Genomic DNA, 10,685 nt, shown 5'->3' with positions numbered 1-10,685 from the left:
CTCCAAGCTGCCCCGGGTATTTTCCTCTCTTGTCCCCAATGACTAGTAATTTCAAATTGTAACCTATGATACTTTACCTTATTCTACGACCTACTCTATTCGTATCACCTATATAGAACTCAAACACATAAAACATAGCACCTGTGGCTGGTCCAGTAATGTATAACATCTCTGCTACCGTCACTCACCCACTCACCCACTCACTCACTAATTCCGTCACAAACTCACTATAAAAAACACCACCCACAACACTCGATCGCCACCCCCATGCACCCACCAACCCCAAACGTAGAGGTACACATACCCCCACCAAGACCCCCCATTTCCTTTCCTGTTACCTTCCCTCCCTCCCGCTCCCTTCGTAGCGGACGCCAGCACAACCGCGCGGGACCGCAAGCACCCATGCCAAATCAGACGAAACCTCCATCCCAACACACACCCTCCATTCTTCTCGTCTCGTACTTCGGGCCTTCGTGACACAGTAAAACCCAGCAGGAAAGCACACCAGACAGTAATACACAACAAAATCCCCAAACCACCGCCACCGCCTTCAACAAACGCAAAGATTGATCACTATCAGGTCGTTGTCACATATCCCGGCTGTTGTATCCAATATCGGTACCAATCTGTATGCTCCTTCCCATCCCCTACTGCCTTCAGATCGGCCGAGGATTCCTTGCTCCAAGCTATTCCCCGTGTCCGCCCGAAGAAGAGGCAAATCGCGGGGGAAACCGTTGTCAATGGACAGGACATGCATTTCCTGTTGAGTCCCAAAAACTATAATTATAATTTATTCCTTCCGCAAATAAAGCTGCAAAAACGCAATCCATGCGGGTGTCCGATGGATCAGTCAGTAAGGGTGAGAGGATGGATGAGAGGATGGGGAGAGAACGATGAGAAGTTGGAAAGAAAAGGTTCGGTGCATTTTCGCAGTCTGGTATTCAATCCATCCAGGCATCCAGCCAGCCAGCCATCCAGCTATCCCGTTACGTTCCTTCCATCTTGTTCCCTGTGTATATCTTCCTCGATCATAGTGTGATCAATGTACAGTACCGCACGAGCAAGCTCTCCCCTCAGTAATACCGACAGTGACAGAAATCAAAAGCTATAGCTATCGCTCGCTCGGTAGCAACTCCCCGCAACTCTAGAGGTAAACTTCCAACCCATTTGGCTCGTGCGTTTTTTCCTTCCTTTCCTTTTCCTTTGCAAGCAAGGGTGCCCCCGGTTTGGACGTTCAATTCTCCCATTTCCAAACTAGCGCAGAGGTAGCTCGCTGCTGTTGCAGCACCCCTGCGTGAAGAGTCGAGTTTGAGATGGGGAATTCGGATCGGAGATTTTGCTCACCTTTTGCAATAAAAAGCTATGCTAGAGATCCTGCCTTTTTCCTTCCTCACAAAAAATACCCCCCCACCTCCCCAATGCATGCCAATACTTAGAAACGGATTTCAAGACGGGAATGGCTTATTCGATTAATTGGTTGTTGTGCTACAAAGTTAACATTCCGAAAAGATTAGAGTTCGGAAAAGATGAAATGTTGATAGCTGTATTGTGCCTGATTCGCCGGACCTGCAGATTTCGATCTTGGCTTGGCGGGCTCTTTCCAACCTCTCCACTAGCCGGTAACCTCGGCAGGCCGTGAACGGAAGTGGACTAGGGTCGACTTGACAGTTGTTCAAATGTTCGAGACCAAAAACATGGGTCCTTTGCGGGTTGCTTCAAGGAAATACCGTGCAGTGCCTGTACTCGAGTATTCCCGTATTTTTCTGCAGGATCATAAAGGTCAAAACGCACCTATCGATTTTGTGAAATAACTAGAAAAGAAAAAGCACTCCCAGCCCACATCTATGCTGGTTATTGTAATGTGGTGGGCTGGTTCGCCTGTTGTCCTTCAGAAGCGGTAAGCCCTTCCCAATAAAGTCTCCGTTAGTTCTGGCATCCAGGAAACGGAAGGCTAAATGGATAACCACCGGACTTTTGTGGGTGGTTTCTTTTCCATCCTCCAGGGGACCAGGAACTGGTAATACAATGGCAGGCACATGCCAGGAATAATTGGCGATGTCCGGGCTGTTCCAGTGATTTGATTCTAGGCCAGCGATGGGATCCGCTTGCCCTTGTTGGCACCCAGTAGACAAACGCAATGCGGAGCTGAGAATCCATCGATATTCACCGCATCTTTTGAGAGAAAAAATAAAAAATTCCATATCTGAGCACCCCAGAGCAAAATAATCCTCCCCCTAGGTTTGACAGCTCTCACTTTTGCGATTGCCTGTAACGATTGGTTCCAGGGAGGTCGATAAAATCACGCAAAATGCGTAATCCAAACCAAAGCCACAATATGGACTGATTGGATCTCATGACTCTGCGTCTATGCCCAATCATCTAGAAGAAACGCATACACAAGGCGGATGTATCGGGTACGAAATTCTCGGGTACCAGTATGTCCCTTTTTACTACCAGGACCCACCAAAACACGGAATATTGCATTTATACTGTTCCGAAAAAAATGACTCTGTGGTTCGGGCCCTAGACAACTCAACACCACCCGGCCCGTGTTGTGGTAACGCTTTGGTCCTTGCCTCGGTACTATAATTTTAGTCTCCGCACGGCCAGAGACGGGGCTACGGGTATGCACCTATTGGCAGTCAAAGACACCAAGGAAGTTCAAGAACAGCCATACTTCCAACGTGTCGCCCTTTCGCCCTTTCGCCTAACTCCTATCAGCATCTTGTGGGGCGCCAGTTTTGGATGACCCATAACAAAGTTCGCCCCGTTGTGCTTGACCTAGGAGAGTTCTTGAGTAGTTTTAGAAACCCGACTCGGATACCCCCTTTCATGCACCACGGCATGGTTATTTCGTGAGGAGGCCTGCTCCACAAGTGGTGAAATGGACAAGCTGGTGCTGAGCTAGGTCGAATTCATGTCTACAAATTCTCAGCAAAATGCCGCCGTAAGCCCCAGATATTCTCACCTGGGGAAGATCGGCGACACTTACATATCGGAGGCACTTCTGAGACTCAAGGACTTGGGAATGTCCTCTCCCAGAGGGTCTACCCACAGTAGCTCCAATGCACGCCAATATCTGGGGGCCTCCGGGGGTGTTGTCGTTATATTTCCATTGATGGTAATGCTTCCTGTACAGTATACCAAGCGAGGAATGGGGAGCTATAATGTTTATCAACTATCCTTCATAGCCTAACCAGAGTTTTGATACTCAGGTCCATCAGGGCTCTGGTAGCTCAGTTGGATTTAATATCGGTACGGTATCCGATGTTCCCGTCGATGAAGTATCTCTTGCACTAATCCGTGATACAGGGGTCTCTGACAGTTGTCCTGGCCCTCTGACTTCCTGAGCTTGCCAGCAGTGGAGAGTTTGTGACAAAGATGCCGCTTTGATAGAATTTCTGTGCTATCAATCGCCTAAGTTAGCAGCAAGCATGTGAGAAATAGTACACGTGAACAATATAAGGCTAAACATGTTAAACGCCAGGATCGATGTGGAATATGGCGAGCAAGAGAGCAACACGCTGAACCGGGGCAAGCAAATACGGTAGTATCATCACACTATCACATCAGCCTGATGAAATACGGAATGGCACATAGAGATCGGTTACAGTTTTCTGTGGTATTTCTCTGTTGTCAAAATTTGCCACAGACACAGACCGTAGTGAGCTCTCGGAGGACACGATTTGACTTAGCCCCCGTACCTCCGCTGAAGCCTCACTGTGAGAGGGAGTTGCGGAAGTCGGGTAATCGGATCCCCCTACCAGGTTGTTAGCATGGGGTATGATATTCCACTGGGGTCAGGCAAACTATTGATCGGATATCCGTACTCAGCTTTTGACACCCCAGCCTCCAACCCCTGAGTGCCAGCTCTGAAGCCCAGAGCAATTCACGGTAGCGGGGAGCTCGAAGTAAATTGCGAGACCACATTTCATCTATAATGATCTCTGGAGAGAAATTGTTTCCAGCGATAGCGAGTTTTGTGGAGGGATTGAGGCAGAATGAGTAAATAAAACTCCATAAAAGAACAAAAACAATAAGAGCCATCGTGGAGATTCCAATAGCTGAAGAAACAACACGAAAGTTGATACTCCACGGGGTTTGTAGGGATGAACTTTATAAGAGGATTCCCCGAGAAGAGGGGTAACAATTACGCAGCCTTGGGAATATTCATAAACGAGTCATGGCATCGTGAGTTCTACGCAGTGTTAGAGTAAATTTAGTCTCGAGCGGTGAGCGAATCCATGCCGGTACATATGGTGCATCCACCTTCGATCAAAACTTTATTACCATCCTGGTATCGCCGAACCGGCATATCACGGCAGCCGAGCCACCAATACACCCCACACTATTTTCCCCTGCACCAGTCCCCCCATATTTCAACTGGTCGGTACAGAGTATGGTAGGGCAAAATGCGGAGGGAGGAAAAAAGGGAGATGAAGAGGTCAACATCTACTCCAGCATTTGTGGTCGTCAAGTTCGGTATTATGAAGCTCCCCAACAAGGTCGCGTCCGTATATAATTGGCAACCCCGCCGTGCACCAACCAACCCTACTATTATGCGCCAAAGCAATCCTGAAACCCCGAATCACCCCCCCCCGTCAAGGACAAAGAAGGTGCAATAGATCCAAGGCCGCTTCTAAGCAACGATATAAAGCATTGTACTGTACCAATACAAGCACTTCATGTCTGGGATACTCATCATCTGCAAGCTCAAAAAAAAGAGGCTCAAAATAAGCTTGTTCTTCAAAAAATCGTGAGTCGAGGTATGACTCAGTCACCTGACAGCCCTCCACCTACCTAGTGACGTCGGCCAAGAGAGATCTCCCACACTAATCTCACAACTTTAAATTTTTCAAGAAAATCGCCCGACGGTAGCAAACCCCGTCCCAAAACAGGTTCAACGCTCTGGAAACACAACCCCAGAAAAAGCTACTCTCGCACAGTAATGCCCTATCATGGGGAAGCTCTCAGAATTGAGCATTTTTCCCCATCCCCCAGCCTTCTCACCACGTCCCTACAGAAAAATAAGTTCCATGGCAAGGCTGAAACGCTGGGAGCTCATCTGCCAACACATCTCAAATTGACTCACAAATCCCTTCTCTCACGCCCTCAAAGCACCAAACATACCTCGCGATGCCGGTACCCCCTTTCGCCCTCTCTCTCTCTCTCTCCACCAGTGCCAGGGTGTACATAGCAATTGTGCTCCATGCTGCCCCCATTTTGGTACCATCCTCTCCACATTCCTGCGCGATAAAAAGCAAGGCGACCAATGAATTGTGTGTTAAACCTTAGAATCAGGGATTGACCCCCTGAATACCAGAGGGTGGGGCTGAGTAGTATGAGTAACAGTCCGTGTCGGCTCCGTATATAGGGGACCAAATCCCCAGGAGAAAGGAAAAGAGAGACAGAGAGAGAGAGAGCGCGCGGGTTATGATGGAGAAACGGAGACAACTACAACAAGGCTGAAACGACAAACGATCGACCGACCGGCCGACAAAGTTTATATCTTCCGAATCAGCAAAGAGTTAGATGGCCCAGGTCCTCGGTGATCCCGTCAGCCCGGCCGGCGATGCTAACGATTGCCTTTCAAATGTCAAACCCACTACATGCAGAAGCGAGAGATGCGACACCCTGCTGGTAAGTTATCGTGAACATTTGGACCGTATATTTATGGTCCAGCGTTCAAGAGATATATATACCGCTCTCCAGACCTCACCCACTCGGTCACTTACACTCCGATACTTCGGACACAGTCCAGGGTCGTCAAGGTCACGCAATTAACGAGAAATCTCGGGGGAGGATCTCGTGAATGGCCTCCTCACACCCGCATATCAAGCAAAGTTTACATAGATGGATGACCTGACATTTTAGGCACAGCAGCACCTTACAGACGAACCAAACAACCTCACGACACCCAAACCCACGGGGACGTTAGGGTCCACCCATCTCAACGGCCAGACAGAAAAGCAGTTTAAGAAAATCCACAGAGTTATTCTCCCGCAGGAAAATAGCCAACAATCGCTAGGTTATCTTACTCCATTTCAAAAAATCCTCATCCACCCGATCCCGATCAACCTCCCAGTTCCATGCCCATTCCTAGCAACCCCATCCCTCACCGTCACCAGGGCTACAAAAATCAGATGCGAATTTCGCGAACCACGTTGAACGTATGATACCTATTCACCGCCAGTAAAGTACCGTAGGGCAACACGGACGATCAAGTGCCCATTCCACCGGGAACCTGTGAACAGGCGACTACAACATGGACTCGCCCAACCAGCGCGCAAGCATCACGGCAACGGGACCACGAAGTTCAAAACAGGTAGCCCTAGGGGAAGGGAGGGGGTGATAAAACCGTTCCCCTCAGAAACCACCCCGTTTCGGCACGACACACGGTCTAAAAACTTAGTGAAGGTTTTCAAAATAATAATAATAATTATCGTCATCAACGTCATAAGGGCACGAAAGAGAAAAAGACAGTGCCACAAGGCGCCAAAATTTCCCCATCATGCGCAAAAACTCCCTCCATTTTGTTGCCCTGCCAAGTTAAGTTGGGTCCACTTCGTCACACTATCAGTTCTTCACTGCCCCATTTCTTCCCCAGTTCGTAACTTTTGGCCCCACACGCGAAAAAAAGCAAATGAGGCGCGGTCGTGACCCAGTCTAACCCTCACCCCCGCCCATCACACACCCACACATCCACCAGAGCGAGCGCTGTGCCTTGGTTGGTTCGGTCACTGGACGGAGGGGGCATGGGATGAGATGACTCTTATTTTCTTCGCACCTTGAATCTTCGCACTTTTTCTCGTGACGCGTTTTGTGCGGCTCTTCATGAGGAAGGAGTCATTGTGGTGGGGTGCATGGTGGGATGCTGCACGGCGCGAGGTGGAAGGAGAATTCCCATGTGCACTGCCGGTATTAAAGGCCAGTTTTGGTATTCGAACTTCAAAGGGGGGGGTCTGAAAGGAAGGGGGGTCTCCCCCGTGTTCCGACCCTGAAGGGAATACGGACATTGAGAAGCTGAGTCGGACGGTCGGTCAGAACAGTTGGTGAAGATAAGTGTAGCGAAGCCAAGTGAAATTCCGATGGTACTGTAGGCGAGTATCATACTGCACTGTACCTAGCCGAGGGCACTGTACGAGTATGAGCACAAGAGTCTTGGGCGGGACAGGGTGAGAAGTCTCTCTAACTTAACATTCTATCGCTGGCCACTTGCCAACCCATAAAATATCCGGACACCTAGGCATTATTGATACCTATCTTGGCGCCAAGATGTCGGATACTTTGTGGATCGGCAAATACTCGAGTACTCGTACTTGGACAATAGCTAGCAATGAAGAAACGTCTGAATAAACAAAAACACCACCACCTCACATCACCGATACTGCATACATATTATGCGGGGAAGCTTTATAAAAAGTGCAAGGAAGTTTAAAAAAACAAAACAAGAAACCTAATTTTGTCATATCATATCATGTCCAATCACCACGGTCACTGGGGCAAAGAAGGCAAAAAAAAAAGGCATTCATAATGCTCGCTTGCTTTTTTGGCAAATATCTTTTTAATTCAAATACAAAGGAAATGATTATCGTCCGAAGGACAAAAAGCACATGTACAGGACCGGTTGCTATATCCAACTGCCAATAAAAAGGCTTTTACAAAGGAAAGGAAAAATATAAGGAAAGAGAAAAAATGTTAAAGAGCGTCCCTTTCCGTCCTTCCGTCCATTCCATCAAGCCTATTCATCCAAAGCTTAGAAAAAAAGGAAAATCCTTTTATCTATCCGAACAATCGGGAGAACAAATAAAGAAACGAAAAGCTATCGAAAAGTACAAACAAAAACGCGCTGCTCTCTATACCAAGCCCCTCCTAGCGAGAGACGGTTGGAAGAAAAGTAGAAAAAGCGGAAAGGAATCAAAAAATCAAAAACGTAGAACCCATTTCAGCTCCCACCAGCCAATCAAGGAGGAGGAGTCTCAAATAAGCCTTCTCCAATCTTTTTTTTTTTCCTTCTAGTTTTCTTCGGGGTATCGACGTGTACATGAAAAGGTCGGCAGATAAACAATGATCTCAGCCCTGCCATGATGAAGGAGGGCTTTCAGATGTTTCCGTTCGGACGCTGCCAAGTATCCTCCCCATGTTCTTCCTGCCGGTCGACCGATTTTTGCAGCTTCTGCCAGGGTGTTCGTTCAGTTCGCGTTGTCCCGCGGGAGTCGGTGAAAAGACGATATATTCAGAAGATGCTATCGGTGGGTGGAAGGGGGGTGGGTGGGTGATACGTGTGGAGAGGGGCGTTTTGTGAATGCGATGGGGGTAATGGGTGTGGAGCGCGGTGGATGGGGTCGGGTATTATTCCTTCCCCCTTTGGAAGGCAGGAAAAGAATTAAAGTTTCCTCAAACTTTTCGTTGAATTAAGGGGTTGCTTCTTTCTCTGGAAGGTGTACCATTTACTTAAAAGTAGCGCATCTCGATATCCGGGTTGAAGGTGACCGCCCTCCCGGTGCTCCTTGGAGACCCATGCTCCCTCGAGGAGTGAGAATCCGCACGACGACCGTGGTGGTGGTGGTGGTGGTGGCGGTGGGAGTCGTGGGCGGTAGCAATGAGGTCTAATCCGGAAGACCTGCTAGGGTCGGGGTACCGGTAGTGTTTCGACCTAGACCTCTGCATTGCTGGGCCAGAAGCCACCTCAACAATTCCCCTCCTGGAAAGGTCCATGGCGAATGAACTTCCGCGGCTAACCTCCTCGGCAGAAACATATGTGATTTTCCCCCTCCTCTCGGCCTCGATCCTCCTCGCGGCATTGCTAGATACCATCTTCGCGTTCTTCATTGCCTCGAGGTCGATGCGGTTGCTCGGTGTTCCCTGGAGCCGGTGGGTGATGGATTTGATCAACCCGTCAACAGACTCCCAACCTTCTGGGAATGTGACGTCGATCTGGCCCATTGGGGTTGTCCTAGCCTTTGCGTACAGTGCCTCCGCTGCCTCCTGAGCGAGCGCATGCCCGACATCGCAGAGGACAAGGGTCTTGGAGAGATGAACGGAGTATGGGTCGCAGCAAGATGGGCAATCACTAGCATGGTAATTGAACGATCTTAGGGAAGTGTGGATACGCTCCGAGAGTGCGTCCTTGGAACCGGAGGGCATCTTCATTGTTGCGGTTGTATGTGTTGATCGATATGGGTATTGAGAGGATGTTCGAAGCTCGGTGCCGTTAAGGTTGAATGTTTAAAACCTTTTTCTGGCTTGAGAGTGGAAGAATGGAAAGGTATTTAAATGTAAGTTGGAATGAGATATCCGAGCTTTTCTGAAATGGCTGCAGTTGGTGATGGTGGTAATCTTATAGTTGTGAGAAAGTGAAGTTGGGTAGCGGGGGGAGGGCGCGGATATTATACTAGTCCAACAACCATGCATCCCAAAGCTCAAGGTCCAAATTCCTTGACGCGAAGTGACCAGCGACTCACAGCACTCACACCAATCCTTGCACCCCAGAGCTCAACCACACTACTCGTACCCTCCCAAAGTCCATCCCACATCCCTCCAAACCCATGTCACACCCACACACCCTTTCAAGCACACCATTTTTAATTCCGGCTTTTATTTTATTTTTTTTATTTTATTTTATTTTTTCTTTTCTTCGAATTGCCGGTACTTGTACTTGCACGAGTATGATACCGGTACTCCTACAATAAAACCATTTTTCGACCCACCCGGGTTTCCATCCCCCAAAGTCCAGATCTGGCAGCAATGCCTCAGAGCCGAAAGTGGCCCACGAATCACACGCACGCCCTGAAAAAGGGATTTTTTCTATTTTCTATTTCTTTTTTTTCTCTTCCCTATTTCCCCTTTTTACTCTTTTCATGCACACCCCGTTGGTAAAGGGCGAAACTAGCCGCAGTTTCCTTTTTTATTATTTTTACTTGTATCATATCATACAGTACTTGCTCGCGGCCCTCTGGCAAGGCAAACTTTCCTGGAACAAAGTATGCCCCGTGCCAGTCCAGTGGCGATGGAGCCACCGGGAGGAAGGAAGGGAGAGTTGCAGTTGACGCCTAGACTAACCCGCGTTACCAGAATGCATTTGATACGTTTCCTCCAGCGGTCTTCTGTTTGGCGGCTATGAGTAACGGGTAACATATCTGAACGTAGCAACAGAACATAGGTTATGAGACCAAAATTAATTCACCATCCCATTCGAACCCTCTTCCCCTTTGACGCGAACCCAACAACAAAAGTGTCGAAATTACTAAGGGGTTCAGCAGGTACTGTACGAGCACAGTACAGCCACCGGCATTCACAACCGAATGAAGTCTTTCTTCGTTTATCCGCATCCTATTCATTCATTCATTCATTCATTCATCTATTTACTACCCTCAATGCTATTTTTCGCAACATCTTAGCCTAGCGGAAAGTATTGGCGAACTCCTTTCGTCCCTCTTTGGTTCCTTTCTCTGGTTCCTTTCCTTGCTTTCCTTTGCTACGCTTTCCTTTCTCTCCCTTTCTCCAGGGGCGACAATAGAGAAAAATAAATTAGCTACATACTTCGTACATGCCCTGCATATAGTACCCGCAGTCTACACTTTTTGTAACCTGCCAACCAACTCAACTCTCATTCACGTGGCGGGAGGTAGGGAGGCTTGAAGATGCAAAAGTGGATGGAAAAGTGACATATTTCCATTCGGGTA

The 10,685-nt window shown here is 48.4% G+C and overlaps 2 protein-coding genes; one reads left to right on the top strand and one right to left on the bottom strand.

The window, feature by feature from the left end:
- Nucleotides 1-5,423: 5,423 nt before the first annotated feature.
- On the top strand, nt 5,424-6,463 carry GSTUM_00007066001 (uncharacterized protein). XM_002839140.2 has 2 exons: nt 5,424-5,640; nt 5,881-6,463. Exons 1-2 carry the CDS (start codon nt 5,533-5,535, stop codon nt 6,166-6,168), a joined length of 396 nt encoding a protein of 131 aa, XP_002839186.1. The 5' UTR covers nt 5,424-5,532; the 3' UTR covers nt 6,169-6,463.
- Nucleotides 6,464-7,545: 1,082 nt separating this feature from the next.
- GSTUM_00007065001 (uncharacterized protein) lies at nt 7,546-9,346 on the bottom strand. XM_002839139.2 has 1 exon: nt 7,546-9,346. The coding sequence occupies exon 1, from the start codon at nt 9,151-9,153 to the stop codon at nt 8,455-8,457; it is 699 nt and encodes a 232-aa protein (XP_002839185.1). The 5' UTR covers nt 9,154-9,346; the 3' UTR covers nt 7,546-8,454.
- Between the last annotated feature and the right edge of the window lie 1,339 nt (nt 9,347-10,685).

This window comes from Tuber melanosporum (assembly GCF_000151645.1).
Source record: "Tuber melanosporum whole genome shotgun sequence assembly, scaffold_31, strain Mel28".
NCBI lineage: Eukaryota > Fungi > Ascomycota > Pezizomycetes > Pezizales > Tuberaceae > Tuber > Tuber melanosporum.
This window is presented reverse-complemented; position numbering and strand designations above follow the sequence as displayed.

Bases quoted from the DNA above. Each gene is read 5' to 3' on its own strand.
- GSTUM_00007066001 (XM_002839140.2), top strand. From the start codon at position 5,533: ATGGCCCAGGTCCTCGGTGATCCCGTCAGCCCGGCCGGCGATGCTAAC. The intron at 5,641-5,880 runs GTAAGTTATCGT...TTTTAGGCACAG, and splicing joins AGAGATGCGACACCCTGCTG to CAGCACCTTACAGACGAACC.
- GSTUM_00007065001 (XM_002839139.2), bottom strand. From the start codon at position 9,153: ATGAAGATGCCCTCCGGTTCCAAGGACGCACTCTCGGAGCGTATCCAC.